Below are 20,690 nucleotides of genomic sequence, written 5' to 3' on the forward strand. Positions count from 1 at the left end.
CGTGAACCATGGTTCCCTCACTCGGCCATTTCCTCCCTGCCTGACAGGGACATACCTATCAAGGACATCCAGTATTTGTTCCTTGAAAAAGTTCCACTTTTCATTAGTTCCTTTCCCTGACAGTTTCTGTTCCCAACTTATGCCCCCTAATTCGTGCCTAATCGCATCATAATTACCTCTCCCCCAATTGTAAACCTTGCCCTGCCGTATGGCCCTATCCCTCTCCATTGCAAAAACAAAAGACACCGAATTGTGGTCACTATCTCCAAAGTGCTCTCCCACAACCAAATCTAACACTTGGCCCGGTTCATTTCCCAGTACCAAATCCAATGTGGCCTCACCTCTTGTCGGCCTATCCACATATTGTGTCAGGAAACCCTCCTGCACACACTGCACAAAAACTGCCCCATCCGAACTATTTGACCGACAAAGGATCCGATCAATATTTGGAAAGTTAAAGTCCCCCATGACAACTACCCTGTGACCCCCACACATATCCATAATCTGCTTAGCAATATCTTCCTCCACATCTCTATTACTATTTGGGGGCCTATAGTAAACTCCTAACAACGAGACCGCTCCTTTCCTATTTCTAACCTGAGCCCATATTACCTCAGTGTGCAAATCCTCCTCGAAGTGCCTTTCCGCAGCCGTTAAACTATATGTTCTATAACCCATGTGACTGATGATAAACATTGGATTCTTAAACTGTTTTACAAGAACAATAAATAGACCCTCATTTTCTGCAACTAAGCCCTGGATTATTTTTCCTTCTTGTCTCCTCTAAATTAACATTTCGTTCTCAATTTATTTCTCTTCTCCACTATACAGTTTGCATATTTCTTTTTCTCGGAAACAAAAAGATACGATGGTTTTTGGTTGTACTTCAGACAGAGCAGAATATCATGGGTGTTCTCCAGCAGTCCCGTAGCATCAGAGGAAAATACACTGACAAGACACGCTGTGAATTTGCACTATTTTATGGTTTTTTTCAGGCCAACCATAAGTTCAACGAAGATAAACGCAAAACACTGCGGATGCTGGAATGTGAAACACAAACAGAAAATGCTGGAAAATCTCGGCAGGTCCGACAGCATCTGTGGAAAGAGAATAGAACCAATGTTTCGAGTCTGGGAGACCTTTCGTCAGAGCTTAGTTCAGACTTGAAACGTTGGTTCGATTAATTCAACGAAGTTGCCCAGTCCATTATGACAGTAATTGTGTTGAGCTGGACTTTCCTCCAGTGAAAATAAAAATAGCTTTCAAATAGACGTCGCCAACTGAAAATATAGGTGTGTTTGCCAGAATTAAGTGATTTATGATGTCAAGAGTGAATATAACCATACTGAATTGGACCTGGCAACACTCAGTTGAGCCTTGTGAAGTAGATTTCTCGGGCACCTGGGAGTTTGCTGGGATGGATCTGGTCGACATTGAACAGACACAAGCCAGTTTTGGCATTTACACGCCGAGAGTAACCAAGCTGAACTGGAACCGTTTAGACTACATTACAGGTATTGAGCAGGGTATGCCAACATCCAGTGTACCAGTGAAAGCCGGGGAGTTTCTGCCTGAAAGTAACTAGGATGGACTGAAACTGAAACCTGGCTGAATTGATATAATTGAAATAGCCTGGCAATAATTAACATAATTGTGAAGAAGGGAGACTGTGCACTCCGAACGTAACCATAGTTAAGTGCCTTTCCCTTTGTCACTAATAGATGGGTGGAAGTGGGTTGACTCAATGAGATATCTTTAGAGCCAAATTGCATCCTGTCATTTGATCGGGATTTTGAAAATTTCTGCTGTGTTTTCCACGGACTATTTGCATTTCTGAATGCAGTCAGAAGTGAAAAGCTATGTTTTGTACTGACACGTATATCCAGGAAAATTATTGTTGATGACTCAGATTAGGCTGTAGTCTCTGGGTATTTCGCTCCAGGAGGTTTGAGAATTCATTGAAAAAAAAACTCATTGTACTCGATCAAAATATAAAAGGCAGCTGGGTAGCACCTGCACTCACTTGTTTCTCACAATAAATGTGAATAATGCAAAAGAAAAAAAATCTAATCATTTCCCTGGAGCCTCACATTATGTATAAATGTTACAACATTTACTGTCATACCGTACATGCTCAGACCCTCCGATAGAAATGCATGTACCTCCAAAAGGGCTGGTGTTTGCCATTTACTATTCAGTCATTGCAACTATCGGGGTTCCAGGTACAGTATGGCAGTTAGTTATGAACATGTAACGTCCTTGTTCAGCTGCAACCTTTTTTCAATTTTATTAGTAGCGCATCTCCACGACACAGAATTCATTTCTATCATTTAAAGTGATGGATTTTCTCCCGGTTAACTGATTCCGGTTAACTGATACATTTTGTCTTCTTTTACAGGATCACTTTATTAATTTTAACAGCTTTATTCTTCATTTTAATGATATAATATCCTGAATCTGTTACCACAATTTATCTGAATGAATGGTGAATATTGCCGTTTGAAGCAGTGTCATTTCACTCAAATAACAGAAAAAGGTATTCAAGTTATAATGCCTCCCGTTCAACTGTGTTCTGCCTGGCTCTGACCTGTGCCACACTTTTGTCCCCCTCACCCGTCTCACCTTGCTATTTACCACTGCAATATCAATTTAGAAATGTAGTTATAGTTTTCTTAGCAATGCTATTGTGGATGGATTACTTAAAATGTATTCTGTTGTACATGTAGTGCGATTACGAAATTGACACACTAACTATTACGAATTTTCATTTGGATACCGCAGCATAAATCAATTTCTGCAGTATTATTGTTGCTGCTATTGGAAGTTATATTTATTGCCGTGCAAACGTGTAACTTTTGTATTATCAGTATCATTGCTGTGCATGAATTATCACATTGTCACCTCTCTGTACACGTAAATATGTTATCGTCTTCTCCCTGTTCCAGTGGGCGAATTACCACAATGTTATCACGGTATAATTCTCGATATTTTTCGTGTTGTGGATATTGAGAGCAATGGATTGAGTCGTACAAATAATTGCTATCTGAATATAATGAAAGATTTTATTGACAGACCTTAGGTGTCAACGGGTTTTTGACAGTATAGGAGGATTGCAATAGCGGCTCTTTGGTGAGTAACTGGTACACGCCCATAAAATACAAAGCATACTGTTTTTGTCTCCAGTCTCGACCGTCGACTCATTACACAAGTCACCATTTCTCTCTATTATTTTCTGATTATTTTGACTACGTCGACCGAGGCACGGTAACTGGCGGCACATTTTGCATGGAATATAAGTGATTTTAGAAACGCCTGCGGTTATTTGTACACCTCTCTCTGAAATTTCAGAAAGCATATTGAAAGGACTCAGTATTGCTTGCGAGCTCTAAATCTGATATACAGCTTCAGATATCGACTTCTGGTCAGATTCGTTCATTAACACCTGCAATGAGAGTAAGACTCTCTCCAATTGCGTCCTTTACATTTGTTAGTTCCCGTGTTTCATTATACAGCAGCAATTACAGCTAATTTTCAGGTTAGGAGCTCCTTTCAATATTTCCTCTTTAAATTCCGAGAAACGCCAATTGGTTACTGCTTTTTTGATTGAAGATTTATTTTTTGATTTAATGCAGGAATTTCCAACAGTGAATTGTTTAAGAATAATTCGCCAGATAGGCCAACTTTTGAAATTGAGCGAGATGGAAACTTTCCAGTTGAATATGGCAATTCATACTTTTTATAATTTCATATCCAACGTGTCCTGTAATAAGTTGCTGTCCATTCCTGAAGTTGAATTTATGGTTTTTCAATATTTTCTTATCTTTCATTATTATGCAATTCCATGTCACTGACCCAGCTTATTTATAATTCTTGTGAGTATGTGCATGGAAACCCGAACAAGGGACAGTTTGCAAAGCAGAATTAAATGGCAAAGTTTCAATTTCTTACATAATCTAGTGTCACTTCGATGGGAGTTGAGAAAGTAACATCTTGTATCTCGTGCTGTCACCCACAGTTCTCTTTCCTTCTCTATTTTACAGCTAACTTGGCAGTCATTTTAATCCTATACCGAAGAAGCTGTGGTCTCTCAAGATGTATAATTTACTATGTGGTGTCCATGGCGGTGACGGATCTCATTGTGACCAGCGTGATATTAAGCCGGATTGTTGGGATTTATTTCCCCGGCAGTTTCCTGTCAATCACACCAATATGCAGTCTGCATGTTGTGATAATCTACGCAACCATTGACAGTTCTGCCTGGTTAACCGTTGCTTTCACCTTTGATCGATTTGTGGCCATTTGCTGCCAGAAGTTGAAGATCAAATACTGCACGGAGAAGACAGCGGCGTGGGTAATAGGGACCGTCTGCGCATTGAGCTCTCTAAAAACATCCTTCCTGTATTTTATCTTTGAACCGTTGCATATAATTAACAACATACCTTGGTTCTGTGTTATAAAACAATTATTTTATACATCCCCCGCATGGGACGCCTATGATTTGTTTCGAACAATTTCAATGCCCTGTATCCCATTTATTCTGATTTTATTGTTCAATGCTCTGACCGTGAGACACATTCTCGTGGCTAATCGGGCCCGCAGGAGACTCCGGGCACAGAGTAATGGAGAAAAACAGAGTGATCCAGAGATGGAGAAGCGGAGAAAGTCCATTATTTTACTCTTTGCCATCTCGGGCAGTTTCATCCTCTTATATACGTTATTTTTTGTGACGATACTCTATGTCCGAATTGCAAAGGTTCCTTATTTCTCTGTTCCTGATATTAGTGAATGGTCATTTATCTTGGAGGAAAGCGGATATATGCTACAGTTTCTGAGTTCCTGCATCAACCCATTTATTTATGCTGGGACCCAGAGGAATTTCAGATCCGAGTTCAAGAATGGAGTGAATTATCCACTGAGATTATTTGTTAATTTGTTTAAGTTTTAAAAAGATGAGATAGAAAACGAAAATTTCATCAAACTCGAACAATTCCTCTGCTTCTCAGTGTCACACAAGGCCACACTTCAAATGTGTTTTTGTTTATAGACACGTACATAATACGCAAATACAAAAATTTATAAGGGAAACGGAATCACCGTAAAAAAAATCGGTGTTGCAATGTCGAGAATCCACGGGCTTTGCATGTCTCCAAATTCAGTGGTGGTCCAGTGATCAAAATTCGACCAGTTTACCTCCACGACCCCGGTTTGATTCACGGTCAGTTAAGATGGACCAATTCATTGTACACCAATTAGAATAATATGACTCATTGGAAATGTGGAACACTTCTGAATGAGTGGATTGAGAGTTGAACATACAGACAAGGAACAGGAAGTGCCCGAACAGACCCTCGAATGTTCTCAGCCATTTTAATAAGATCATGGCTGATCTGGTATTAACCTGCACTCCTCATATTCAAGATAACCTAACCCCCCCTTGCTTACCAAGAAGCTATCCACCTGTGCCTTAAAAATAGACAAAGACTCTGTTTCTACCGCCTTTTCAGGCAGAGAATTCCAAAGATTCACGAACTTCTCAGTGAAACGATTTCACCTCATCTCCGTCCTAAATGGGTGACCACTTAGTTTTAAATAGTGGAACGTAGTTCCTATGTGTGCAACAAGTGGAAACATACTCTCTACATCCACTCTGCCAGGACGCCTCGGGATCTTATATATTTCAATCAAGTCAACCTACACTCTGCTAAATTCCAGCAGATACACGTTTAGCCTGCCTCACCTTTCCTCATAAGGCAGCCCACCCATTCCAGGTATTAGAATCATAAACGTTCCCTGAATACATTTACATGTTAAAAAAAATAAGCTTGCTAATACCATACACTGTACACCAAAATGGTCTCATTATTGCATTGCATAGCTGAAACATTATCGTGGTAATTTTGTACTCAACTCCCCTCGCATCAAGTGATAACAATCTGTTAGTTTTCCTAAGTATGTGATGTACCTGCCCAATAGCCTATAGTGATTCGTTCGCTTGGACACTCAGATTGCTCCTCTCCTCAGAGCTCTGCAATCTCTCGTCATTTACGTAGTATGTTTCAATCTCTCAAAATGGACATTTCTCTTTTCTTTGTCATCGAAAACTCATCAGAATTCTGCATCTGTGGATCAGAATGCTAAAAAAAACAAGTCTGGAAGCATTTGTGGATAGATAATTGAAACTCATCTTTCACATGAACCTTCACATTGATTCCAGGACACCCAGAGACAAATGAAACTCATCTTTCACATGAACCTTCACATTGATTCCAGGACACCCAGAGACCAGGGGCACAAAATGCACCACGAAATAGAAAGGGCATGTCAGAAAGGCAAGGTCACAGTGATCATGGGGGATTTCAATATGCAGGTGGACTGGGTAAATAATGTTGCCAGTGGACCCAAAGAAAGGGAATTCATTGAATGTTTACAGGATGGCTTTTTGGAACAGCTTGTGATGGAGCCCACGAGGGAACAGGCTATTCTGGACTTAGTGTTATGTAATGAGCCAGACGTGATAAAAGATCTTAAAGTAAGGGAACACTTAGGAAGCAGTGATCATAATATGGTAGAATTCAGTCTGCAATTTGAAAGAAGGAAGGCAGAATCAGATGTGAAGGTTCTACAGTTAAATAAAGGTAATTACAGGCGCATGAGGGAGGAACTGACAAAAATCGACTGGAAGCAGAGCCTAGTGGGAAAGACAGTAGAACAGCAATGGCAGGAGTTTCTGGGAGTAATTGAGGACACAGTGCAGAGGTTCATCCCAAACAAAAGAAAGGTTATCAGAGGGGGGATTAGGCAGCCATGGCTGACAAAGGAAGTCAGGGAATGCATCAAGGCAAAAGAGAGAGCCTATAATGTGGCAAAGAGTAGTGGGAAGTCAGAAGATTGGGAAGGCTATAAAAACAAACAGAGGATAACAAAGAGAGAAATAAGGAAGGAGAGGATCAAATATGAAGGTAGGCTAGCCAGTAACATTAGGAATGATAGTAAAAGTTTCTTTAAATACATTAAAAACAAACGGGAGGCAAAAGTAGACATTGGGCCGCTCCAAAATGACGCTGGTAATCTAGTGATGGGAGACAAGGAAATAGCTGAGGAACTTAATAAGTACTTTGCGTCAGTCTTCACAGTAGAAGACATGAGTAATATCCCAACAATTCAGGAAAGTCAGGGGGCAGAGTTGAATATGGTTGCCATCACAAAGGAGAAAGTGCTAGAGAAACTAAAAGGTCTGAAAATTGATAAATCTCCGGGCCCAGATGGGCTACATCCTAGAGTTCTAAAGGAGATAGCTGAAGAAATAGTGGAGGCGTTAGTTATGATCTTTCAAAAGTCACTGGAGTCAGGGAAAGTCCCAGAGGATTGGAAAATCGCTGTTGTAACCCCACTGTTCAAGAAGGGAACAAGAAAAAAGATGGAAAATTATAGGCCAATTAGCCTAACCTCAGTTGTTGGCAAAATTCTAGAATCCATCGTTAAGGATGAGATTTCTAAATTCTTGGAAGTGCAGGGTCGGATTAAGACAAGTCAGCATGGATTTAGTAAGGGGAGGTCGTGCCTGACAAACCTGTTAGAGTTCTTTGAAGAGATAACAAATAGGTTAGACCAAGGAGAGCCAATGGATGTTATCTATCTTGACTTCCAAAAGGCCTTTGACAAGGTGCCTCACGGGAGACTGCTGAGTAAAATAAGGGCCCATGGTATTCGAGGCAAGGTACTAACATGGATTGACGATTGGCTGTCAGACAGAAGGCAGAGAGTTGGGATAAAAGGTTCTTTCTCAGAATGGCAACCGGTGACAAGTGGTGTCCCGCAGGGTTCAGTGTTGGGGCCACAGCTGTTCTCTTTATATATTAACGATCTAGATGACGGGACTGGGAGCATTCTGGCCAAGTTTGCCGATGATACAAAGATAGGTGGAGGGGCAGGTAGTATTGAGGAGGTGGGGAGGCTGCAGAAAGATTTAGACAGTTTAGGAGAGTGGTCCAAGAAGTGGCTGATGAAATTCAACGTGGGCAAGTGCGAGGTCGTACACTTTGGAAAAAAGAATAGAGGCATGGACTATTTTCTAAACGGTGACAAAATTCATAATGCCAAAGTGCAAAGGGACTTGGGAGTCCTAGTCCAGGATTCTCTAAAGGTAAACTTGCAGGTTGAGTCCGTAATTAAGAAAGCAAATGTAATGTTGTCATTTATCTCAAGAGGCTTGGAATACAAAAGCAGGGATGTACTTCTGAGGCTTTATAAAGCACTGGTTAGGCCCCATTTGGAGTACTGTGAGCAATTTTGGGCCCCACACCTCAGGAAGGACATACTGGCACTGGAGCGGGTCCAGCGGAGATTCACACGGATGATCCCAGGAATGGTAGGCCTGACATACGATGAACGTCTGAGGATCGTGGGATTATATTCATTGGAGTTTAGGAGGTTGAGGGGAGATCTGATAGAAACTTACAAGATAATGAACGGCTTAGATAGGATGGACGTAGGGAAGTTGTTTCCATTAACAGGGGAGACTAGGACGCGGGGGCACAGCCTTAGAATAAAAGGGAGTCACTTTAGAACAGAGATGAGGAGAAATTTCTTCAGCCAGAGAGTGGTGGGTCTGTGGAATTCATTGCCACAGAGGGCTGTGGAGGCTGAGACGTTGAGCGTCTTCAAGACAGAAATTGATAAATTCTTGATTTCTCGAGGAATTAAGGGCTATGGGGAGAGAGCGGGTAAATGGAGTTGAAATCAACCATGATTGAATGGTGGAGTGGACTCGATGGGCCGAATGGCCTTACTTCCGCTCCTATGTCTTATGGTCTTAAATGATTCTGGAGGGGTCGTTAAAACCCCAAGAAATACTCCACCCAATCTTGCCAGGACCACAATCTTGAACAGGGGTTTGATGTATATAAGGGAATGATGATAACTGCTCCGTTGCACAATACTTAGTGGAAAGAGAATGTCAAAACATGCAGTTACATTGCACTTCATAATTTGCTTCGTCGAAGCACAATTCCGTGGAAAACCAGAGCCATGTGGCAGAGAAATTGATCCATCATTAAGAACATAAAAACACAAGAAATAGGAGCAGGAATAGGCCATCTAGCCCCTCGAGCCTGCCCCGCCATTCAATAAGATCATGGCTGATCTGAAGTGGTTCAGTTCCACTTACCTGCCTGATCCCTATAATCCCTAATTCCCTTACCGTTCAGGAATCCATCTATCAGTGATTTAAACATATTCAACGAGGTAGCCTCCACCGCGTCAGTGGGCAGAGAATTCCAGAGATCCACCACACTCTGAGAGAAGAAGTTCCTCCTCAACTCTGTCCTAAACTGACCCCCTTTTATTTTGAGGCTGTGCCCTCTAGTTCTAGCTTCCTTTCTAAGTGGAAAGAATCTCTCCACCTCTACCCTATCCAGCCCCTTCATTATTTTATAGGTCTCTATAAGATCCCCACCCCCCCCAGCCATCTAAATTCCAACGAGTACAAACCCAATCTGCTCAGTCTCTCCTCATAATCAACACCCCTCATCTCTGGTATCAACCTGGTGAACTTTGTCTGCACTCCCTCCAAGGCCAATATATCCTTCCGCAAATAAGGGGATCAATACTGCACACAGTATTAGAATGATAAAGTGCCATTCCAGGCTAGGGGGCTGAATTAAACCTCGGGGGACTCGATGTGACTCAAAGTAACAAGAGATTTATTGACAACAATATACTTTCAGAGGCATATATACACACATATATATGTATATACATATAACATGTAATCCAGATGGTACCATAAATATGGAAAAAGATCATGGGCGTCTGATGTTTAACTGATCACTCAACCTGTACGTGTAAGAAACAAAATGAAGCAGATATGTTCTGATCTGTCGCAATGATTTCACTTTTTTTTAACTGAACCTTGTGGATTTTGTTTTGTCAAATTGATATGGAAGAATGAAGATGAGTGGAGTGAATCGTCTCACCTTCACCAGAATGACTGCAGTGCTGTCGAAAATGCTGAAGATAAACAGGGTGGTGAATGTGGAAGCGGTTGTCCAGATGTTGCTATTATCATCTCTAGAGTCTTCAATCCACAACTGGTCTGCGAGATCTACGGGAATGTGGACTAGAAATTATTTCAGCCGTTTGTAATCTTACTGTTGTTTCCCTTCCTCTCTTATTTTCCTTACGTAATTACTTTGTTGTAAAGGTGAACTTTCATACTATCCCTACTTTTGAGTCCATCTGCCTCAGCAGTCTATCACTGCTACCTGATACCAAAGCAAGTTTTCCTTTATTACCTTCTGTTACGATCCTGGACCAGACCACCAAGTTTTTGGCAAGATCCGTTGCCAAAATTTTCCTAATCTATGTCTGAAATTTGCGAACTATTATTTCAAAACAGTGATCCCCCTGCCCCCACGTCACCTCCCCCCCCCCCACCCCCCTGCTCATTCTTGATTCTCCCACAAGAAGAAACATTCTTTCCACGTCTGTAATGCCGAGACGCCTAAGCATTATGAATGCTTCAATCAATTCGCTTCATACTCTTTAAATCTCCAGTATATACAAGGGCAGCGTTTTCAAATTTTCCCCATCAGATAACCTCCCGGTATTGTTGGGAGAACCTTTTCTGAACTGCTTCCAATGCAGTTGCATCCATCCTTCGAAAAGGAAATAAATACTGTTCAGAATACACCAAATATGTTTTTACCAATGCTCAGCATAATTGAAGAATCTCATAGAGTCATGGAGTCAAAGAATCATACAGTACAGAAGAGGTTCTTCGGCCCATCGAGTTTTTCACACGAGAAATACGTGACCTCCCACGTAACCCCATTTAACTGCACTTGGTACACATTCTTGAATGTATGATGTGGAGAGTATGATCTTTGAGTAAGCGTTCTCCAAGGTGGCCTTCATGACACAACGACAACGCAGAATCGCGGAGCAGAAACAGATAGCAAAGTTCCGCATACATGAGGACGGCCTCAACCGGGATCGTGGGTTGATGTCACACTATCTGTAACCCGCACGACTTGCCTGGGCTTGCAAAATCTCACTAACTGTCCTGGCTGAAGACAATTAACACCTCTTTAACCTGTGCTTAACCCTTTCTCCACTCACATTGTCGGCACATGTAAAGACTTGAATTTCTGTTAAGACTCACATTCCAACCATTATCTGGTAATTGAATCTGTGTTTATAAATGCCCTGTTTGTGAAACAAGTCCTGCAATCACCTGATGGACGAGCAGCGCTCCGAAAGCTCGTACTACCAATTAAACCTGTTGGACTTTAACCTGGTGTTCTGAGACTACTTATTCAATATATGACATGACAAGTGTTCATCCAATTACTTTCGAAAGGATGTAAGGCAACCCACCTCTACAACCCTTCCAGGCAGCAATTTCAGACAGGCACCACCACCTTCGTAATTTCTTCTCCTCACATCTCCCCCAAATTGCCTGCCCCTCACCTTGAATTCCTGTCCCTTCGTGACTGATCCTTTCAGTAAAGGGGAACAGCTGCTCTTTTTCTGTTCTGTTCATTCCCCTCATAATCTTGTCATTCTCGATCACCCCTCAGTTTTCTCTGTTGCAAAGAAAACAACAGACGTCTATCCAACCTCTCTTCATAACTTAAATGTTCCACCACAGGCAGCATCCTGGTAAATCTCCTCTGCACCCCTCCAGTGCAATCACATTCCTTTGTTAATGTGGTGACCAGAACTGCACATAGCACTCTATTTGTGTCCTCAGCAAAGTTTTATGCAACTCCAATATTGCTTCTCAGCTTTTGTAATCAATGCCTCGATTCATAATAGGAATTGTTACATAGCCTTTTTCACAACATTGTAAGTATGCCCTTCCGGCTTCAGAGATCTATGGACAATCAGACCACAGAACTTCGTCATGTCATCCACATTCATTGAATCCTTCCTTGTCAAATTGCTCCTATCAAAGTGCATAACCGCACACTTTCCAGGATTGAATTCCACCTGCTACTTATCCGCCTATTTGTCCTTCACATCTGTATCCTCTGGTAGCCCAATGTCTTCAGCCTCACTGTTAGCCACCCGGCCTATCTTTGTCATCCGCAAATCTACTAATACTATCCCTCTCATTGTCATCTATATTGTTTATATAAATGAAGAATGTGAGGGGACCCAGCACATTTCCCTGTGGTACGCCACTGGACTATGGTTTCCAATCACTAAAGAAAATTCTCCCGACCTTGCGAATAATTCCCCTTCACAATGAGCGATAATATTTCATTATGTTTTCGAAACACTTCCATACTTACACACTATATGTTTGAGATTCATGCAGTAAGACATCCAGATACTCTGAATCTCTGATCTCTATTTTAATCACCATTTCGATAACATGCTTCTTTTCAATTCTGCAAAAGTTGACAATTTAATAATTGCCTGTAGAATTCCCATTTTTCCAGATACTTTGCCCAGTCACTTGATCTATCTCTGTCCATTTGTAACTTCCTTATTCACTATTCACAACTTAAATTCCGACCTATTTTTGTGCCATACACAATGCCAGCAATAGATTTGAGGATCCAGCACTGATCCTTGTGGCACGCCACTCGTTATGACTTGCGAAGCAAAAACGAGCCATTTATGCCTTTTCTTCTTTTCCTGTTAGTTGACAATCTTCGATCCAAGCCAATTTCTCACTCCCTACACAACAAGCTTTCGTTTTTCGCAATAACCTTTGACTTGATACTTTATGAAATTCTTTCTGGAAATCAAAGTACAGAAGATCCACCAGTCCCCCTTTATCTACATACAATATGAACACTGAATTCCAATAAATTGACAAAACATGATTTACATGCAACAATGTTCATGCTGTGTGATTACCTAGAATGTTTTTACGTGGTCTAATATAACTTTTCAACAATATTCCCTCTGACAAAAGTTAAGCTCACTTGCCTGTAACTTCCTGCATTCTGTCTCCCTCCCGTTTGGAGTCCAGCCAGGCCTGTGACACTGCACCTCAAAGGACATAATGTATCCAGCCAGGTCTGTGACACTGAATATGAAAGGGTACACTGATCCCAACCAGGCCTGTGACACTGAATCTCAAGGGACAGAATGAATCCTGCCAAGCATGTGACACTGAATCTCAAAAGACACAGTGAACAAAGTCAGGCCTGTGACACTGAATCTGAAAGGAAACTGTGTATCCTGCCAGCCCTGTGACACTCAAACTGAAAGGATACACTGATCCCAACCAGGCCTGTGACCCTGAATCGGAAAGAACAGAGTGAACGCAGCCAGGCCTGTGACACTGAATCTCAAAGGACACAGTGAACCATGTCAGGCCTGTGACACTGAATCTCAAAGGACAGAATGAATCCAGGAGATGACTTGTGATTTCTGTCTTCAATCTCATGGACTTCACGACGATGATTCAGAAGCAGTAAACGATAACAAATTTCAACTATAAAGCTGGTTGCTATCAATATTTACACCGCAGCTGTTAAAGTCCTTGGCATTTATTGTAAACAGACATTTCCCCTTTACAGTAGTGCCCGGGCTATACATCACACACCTCCTTGGCAGCAAGCATTATCTGCCCACAAATCAAATAGCCATATCCGAATGATCGAACTCTACACAGCTCAACAGATATTAGACAAATATGCTTGTTCAGCAAGATAAACCGATGCGCACTGACAAACTGAACCAGCACCAATGACTGGCTCAGAGTCACAGGGTCAGAATGCCACACAGTACAGAAGAGGCCCAGTGGCCATTTGTGTCTGCAACGACAAAACTACATTAATCGCACTCCTCAGCACTTGGCCCAGAATCTTGCATATTTTGATCTTTCAGGAGCTCATCCACGTAGCTTTGATGGTTGTAAGGTTTTCTACCTCTTCACCCTCCCAGGCACTGCATTCCAGACTGCCGGCGCCCTCTGGATGACGGCACCCCGCCCACCGCTCTCAGTTCCTCAACTTAGATTTTGTGCCCCCTCATCCTTTATCCTTCAACTGGGAGGAACAGCCACTTCATATCCACCATGAACATATGCCTCATAATCTTGTACACTCAATCAGGTCCCCACTTCACCTTCTCTGTTGTAATAAAAGCAACAAGAGGCGAACCGGCCTCTCTTCATTGTTCAAATTCTCCTGGTGAATCTCATCAACACTTTCTCCGTCGCCACAAAATCCTTCCTATCGTGTGACGACCAGAACTGCACACAGTTATTCACCTGTGGCCTACACAAAGTTTTGTGTAGCTCCAATATAACCTCTCTCCCTAATAATCCCTGCAAGATCGATGATGACAAGCTGCCCATATGCATTTTAAACTACCCTACTCAAGTGCTCTGCTGCCTTTCAGGACCTGTGGAGCAGGCCAGAAGCATCTATGGTCTTGCAATTCATTGATTACGCCCTTGCCTTCTCAATCCTTTCAAAATGCATCAGCTCGCCCTTCTTGGCGTTCAATCGGTCACCGATCTGCTCATTTTACCAACTTGGCTACATCTTCGTGCTAACTCAGACCTGCTTCCTCACTACTAAGCATTCTGCCAATCTTGGTGTCATCTCTAATCGAGCACAATCATCCCATCGCCCCTACCCCCACAAACGCACACACACACACACACATTCCCATACTAATCATTGATATATATCATGAACAATATGGCAACGAGCACTGGTCCCTGTGGTACACCTCTGGATACCGGTCTCCTGTTCGACAAAGCGTCTTCTACCACCACTTTCTGTGTCTTAACACTGAGTCAGTTATGGATCCAACTTGTCAAGTTGCCCTGGATCCAATGTACTTTTATCTTATTGATCAGTCTGCACTACAATAAATTGTCAAAGGTTTTGCTGGGATCCATAGAAGCTACATCAATTGTACTTCCCTCATCTACGCATCCAATCAGCTTGTTGAAAAATGCATCACATTTATTCGGCATCATCTCCCTCTGACAAAGTCCTGCTGACTGTCGCTGAGTAAACCTGGACTCGCCAAGTGGAGATTGATACTCTGCTTCTGAATTATCTCCAGTTTGCTGAAAACTGATGTTTTAAACATTGACCAATAATTCGCATGTACATCCACCAACAGCAAAAAATAAACAAATCCCATTATCTAGTAAACAGTAATTAGTGAAGTTTGCAAACATGGTCAGACTCAGTGACCATAGTATAATTCCAAGCAATTTAAAATGATCTCGCGACAATTGGTACTCAGTCTGTCCTGAAACTGACATACCAATGATGGGTTGACAACAAACCATGCTTTGACCAAGAACTTGTTAACTGACTGAATTCACTGATGGAATCTTATTGATGTTCCACGGGCTGATCATAGAACATAGAACATAGAACAGTACAGCACAGAACAGGCCCTTCAGCCCACGATGTTGTGCCGAGCTTTATCTGAAACAAAGATCAAGCTATCCCACTCCCTATCATCCTGGTGTGCTCCATGTGCCTATCCAATAACCGCTTAAATGTTCCTAAAGTGTCTGACTCCACTATCACTGCAGGCAGTCCATTCCACACCCCAACCAGTCTCTGCGTGAAGAACCTACCTCTGATATCCTTCCTGTATCTCCCACCACGAACCCTATAGTTATGCCCCCTTGTAATAGCTCCATCCACCCGAGGAAATAGTCTTTGAACGTTCACTCTATCTATCCCCTTCATCATTTTATAAACCTCTATTAAGTCTCCCCTCAGCCTCCTCCGCTCCAGAGAGAACAGCCCTAGCTCCCTCAACCTTTCCTCATAAGACCTACCCTCCAAACCAGGCAGCATCCTGGTAAATCTCCTCTGCACTCTTTCCAGCGCTTCCACATCCTTCTTATAGTGAGGTGACCAGAACTGCACACAATATTCCAAATGTGGTCTCACCAAGGTCCTGTACAGTTGCAGCATAACCTTCCGGCTCTTAAACTCCAACCCCCTGTTAATAAAAGCTAACACACTATAGGCCTTCTTCACAACTCTATCCACTTGAGTGGCAACCTTTAGAGATCTGTGGATATGGACCCCAAGATCTCTCTGTTCCTCCACAGTCTTCAGAACCCTACCTTTGACCCTGTAATCCACATTTAAATTAGTCCTACCAAACTGAATCACCTCACATTTATCAGGGTTAAACTCCATTTGCCATTTTTCAGCCCAGCTTTGCATCCTATCTATGTCTCTTTGCAGCCAACAACAGCCCTCCACCTCATCCACTACTCCACCAATCTTGGTGTCATCAGCAACTTTACTGATCCACCCTTCAGCCCCCTCCTCTAAGTCATTAATAAAAATCACAAAGAGCAGAGGATCAAGCACCGATCCCTGTGGCACTGCGCTTGCAAACTGTCTCCAGTCCAAAGATTTTCCATCCACCACCACTCTCTGTCTTCGATCAGATAGCCAATTACCTATCCAATCGGCCAACTTTCCCTCCATCCCACACCTCCTCACTTTCATCATAAGCCGACCATGGGGGACCTTATCAAACGCCTTACTAAAATCCATGTATATGACATCAACTGCCCTACCTTCATCAACACACTTAGTTACCTCCTCAAAAAATTCTATCAAATTTGTGAGGCACGACTTGCCCTTCACGAATCCGTGCTGACTATCCCGGATTAATCCGCATCTTTCTAAATGGTCGTAAATCCCATCCCTAAGGACCTTTTCCATCAATTTGCCAACCACCGAAGTAAGACTAACTGGTCTATAATTACCAGGGTCATTTATATTCCCTTTCTTAAACAGAGGAACAACATTCGCCACTCTCCAGTCCTCTGGCACCATCCCTGTGGACAGTGAGGACCCAAAGATCAAAGCCAAAGGCTCTGCAATCTCATCCCTTGCCTCCCAAAGAATCCGAGGATACATTTCATCAGGCCCAGGGGACTTATCGACCTTCAGTTTATTCAAAACTGCCAGGACATCCTCCCTCCGAACAACTATTTCCTCCAGCCTATTAGCCTGTAACACCTTCTCTTCCTCAAAAACTTGGCCCCTCTCCTTGGTGAACACTGAAGAAAAGTATTCATTCATCACCTCGCCTATCTCTACTGACTCCATACACAAGTTCCCACTGCTGTCCTTGACCGGCCCTAACCTCACCCTGGTCATTCTATTATTCCACACCTAAAAATAAAAAGCCTTGGGGTTTTCATTGATCTAACCCGTCAAGGACTTCTCATGTCCCCTCCTAGCTCTCCTAAGCCCCCTTTTCAGCTCGTTCCTTGCTAACTTAAAACCCTCAATCGACCCATCTGAACCTTGTTTCCTCATCCCTACATAAGCTTCCCTCTTCCTTTTCACAAGACATTCCACCTCTTTCATGATCCATGGTTCCCTCACTCGGCCATTTCCTCCCTGCCTGACAGGGACATACCTGTCAAGGACACCCAGTATTTGTTCCTTGAAAAAGTTCCACTTTTCATTAGTGCCTTTCCCTGACAGTTTCTGTTCCCAACTTATGCCCCCTAATTCTTGCCTAATCGCATCATAATTACCTCTCCCCCAATTGTAAACCTTGCCCTGCCGTATGGCCCTATCCCTCTCCATTGCAATAACAAAAAACACCGAATTGTGGTCAGTATCTCCAAAGTGCTCTCCCACAACCAATTCTAACACTTGGCCCGATTCATTTCCCAGTCCCAAATCCAATGTGGCCTCACCTCTTGTCGGCCTATCCACATATTGTGTCAGGAAACCCTCCTGCACACAATGCACAAAAACTGCTCCATCCGAACTATTTGACCTACCAAGGTTCCAATCAATATTTGGAAAGTTAAAGTCCCCCATGACAATTACCCTGTGACCCCCACACATATCCATAATCTGCTTTACAATTTCTTCCTCCACATCTCTCTTACTATTTGGGGGCCTATAGTAAACTCCTAACAACGTGACCGCTCCTTTCCTATTTCTAACTTCAGCCCATATTACCTCAGTGTGCAGATCCCCCTCGAAGTGCCTTTCCGCAGCTGTTAGACAATCCTTGATTAACAATGCCGCTCCTCCACCTCTTTTACCGGCTTCCCTACACTTACTGAAACATCTATACCCCAGAACGTCCAACAACCATTCCTGTCCTTGTTCTACCCACGTCTCCATAATGGCCATAACATCGTAGTCCCAAGTACCAATCCACGCTCCAAGTTCATCTACTTTGTTCCGGATGCTCCTTGCATTGAAGTAGACACACTTCAACCCACCTTCCTGTCCACCGATACCCACCCTTGACCTTGATACCTTCCCCACTACCTCACCACCCTCAACACTGACTTCTGGACTACAACTCCTTTTCCCACTCCCCTGACAAATTAGTTTAAACCCCCCTGAAGAGCTGTAGCAAATTTCCCTCCCAGGATATTGGTGCCCCTCTGGTTCAGGTGCACCCCGTCCTGTTTGTACAGGTCCCACCTTCCCCAGAATGTGCTCCAATTGTTCACCTATCTGAAACCCTCCCTCCTGGACCATCCCTGCAACCACCTGTTTAACTGCACTCTCTCCCTGTTCCTCAACTCGCTATCACATGGCACCGGTAACATACCAGAGTTGACCACATGATTTGTCTTGGCTCTCAGCTTCCAGCCCAGCTCCCGAAATTCCTGTTTTAAATCCCCGTCCCTTCTCTTACCTATGTCGTTGGTACCAATGTGTACCACGACTTGTGACTGTTTCCCCTCCCCCTTAAGAATCCGGAAGACACAGTCCGAGACGTCACAGACCCTGGCATCCAATAGGCAACATACCATCCTCGAGTCTCTTTTCCTGCCACAGAACCTCCTATCTATCCCTCTAACTAACGACTCACCAATAACTATTGCCCTCCCGATCTTCCCCTTACCCTCCCGAGCCACAGAGACGGACACAGTGCTGGAGATCCTCTCACTGCGGCTCACCACTGGTATGTCGTCCCCCTCAACCGTATCCAAAGCGGAATACTTGTTGCTAAGGGGAACGACCACAGGGGATCCCTGCACTGACTGCTTCCTCGCAGCCCCTCTCACCGTCACCCATCTATTTTCATTCCTCAGAGTAACTGTATCCCCAAAGCTTCTGTCTCTGGCCACCTCTGCGTCCCTCATGATCCTAAGTTCATCGAACTCCAGCTCCAGTTCCCTAACACGGTTTTGGAGGAGCTGCAGATGGGTGCACTTCCCACAGGTGTAATCAGCAGGGACACTGACGTCGTCCCTCACCTCAAACATACTGCAAGAGGAACATAGCACTGCCTGCACACCCATCCCCTCTAGATACCTTGCCAGTACCAGGTAGAAACAGCAAAAATGAGTTAAACTCACCCCTGCCTCGCCCTTTCCCCCGAAACCCTGTGAGCCAAAGCCCTTACAGCTTTCACTCAGCTTCCCACTCACTCCCCTGCCCGCTCCCGACGTTGCCCGCTGTATAGAGTGACTTTTATACTAAAAAACACAATCTGCCAGAATCCCCTGCCGCCTACTCCCACTTCTTCAGAGTTTAAACCCTTGAAAAAAGCCCGCGAAAAAACGGATTAAATAAATCAATAAATAAATCACAGCACTTTACTCACCCTCAGTACTCCTGCTGAGAATCTCTCCCTCTGTCCTGCACCACTTCGAACAAATGGGCAGGATATCGTCAGAAGTCTCACAACACCAGGTTAAAGTCCAACAGGTGTATTTGGTATCACGAGCTTTCAGAGCACTGCTCCTTCATCAGGTGAGTGATGAAAGAGCAGCGATCCTCGTGCTCGTGATGCGAAATGAACCTGTTGGACTTTAACGTGTTGTTGTGAGACTTCTTACTGCGCCCACCCCAGTCCAACGCCGACATCTCCACATCGTGGTCAGGATGTAGATAGCAGAGAGAGACATTGAATGTTCCTTTGTACAAAGGAATTGAACCATTCCAAAACAGTGCAAAGGTGGGCAAGTTAGGTCGAAAACTAATTGCCCCCTAGTGTCCCAAGATGTATAAATTCGGTGTTTAGCGGGATAAATATGTGGAGTTACAGGGATAAAGCATGAGTAAGATGCTCTGTTGGAGAGCCAGTTCAGGCTCGATACGTCGAATGACCTCCTGCTGCAAAATAGGGATCCTATGGTTCAATCACTGAGTGTTAACCTGTGAGTTCCGGTATTGGGGTTAATGCTTATATGATGCGATCTTAGTTGATGCTGAGGCAAATAAAATTCTTCCCCAAGACATTTAGACACTGATTAAACAAACAGTCAAATAACCAATATATTTTTGCGAGGAGATGTGAGACGTGAGAAATTTTAGCTGGAAAATTATGTTCAGCAGACAGGTGCTGCCAAATGGAAAGATGAATGCTAATGATATCAAAGAGCAACCAATGCTTGCTAATTCAACCTCCATAAACTGAATCGATACGCACAGTATTACCTAAATAACCAGTACGTGGGAGAATAATGAGACTCCGCCCTAATAATGAGTCTCCACCCTATATCAATATCCGAAGCTCTAATTTCCATGGCACCCAGGACCTGCCTAAGACTTTCTCTCTTCACAAAGTGACTGCAGTGCTTAAGCCGCCCTCTCAGTAATAAAGGAAGTCAGGGATGCCAACGTCACAAAATGACCCATATGGAAATCATCCTGTGTTTGTAGTTAATCATTTCATAGATTGGATACATTTTTGAGAACTGAAACACATTGAAATTGACCAAAAACTGTAAAGAT

General features: G+C 43.2%; 1 protein-coding gene across 1 annotated transcript in view; it reads left to right on the forward strand.

Moving 5' to 3' along the window:
* Nucleotides 1-1,417: 1,417 nt before the first annotated feature.
* LOC144485258 (scavenger receptor cysteine-rich type 1 protein M130-like) overlaps nucleotides 1,418-20,690 on the forward strand; it is a 48,600-nt gene continuing 29,327 nt past the window's right edge. The window contains exons 1-3 of the mRNA XM_078203474.1: nucleotides 1,418-1,577; nucleotides 3,403-3,453; nucleotides 4,041-4,900. Coding sequence (XP_078059600.1) covers nucleotides 1,418-1,577; nucleotides 3,403-3,453; nucleotides 4,041-4,900 — 1,071 coding nt within the window. The remainder of the gene's footprint in view (nucleotides 1,578-3,402; nucleotides 3,454-4,040; nucleotides 4,901-20,690) is intronic.

The sequence above is a fragment of the Mustelus asterias genome, unplaced genomic scaffold, assembly GCF_964213995.1.
Source record: "Mustelus asterias unplaced genomic scaffold, sMusAst1.hap1.1 HAP1_SCAFFOLD_178, whole genome shotgun sequence".
Classification (NCBI taxonomy): domain Eukaryota; kingdom Metazoa; phylum Chordata; class Chondrichthyes; order Carcharhiniformes; family Triakidae; genus Mustelus; species Mustelus asterias.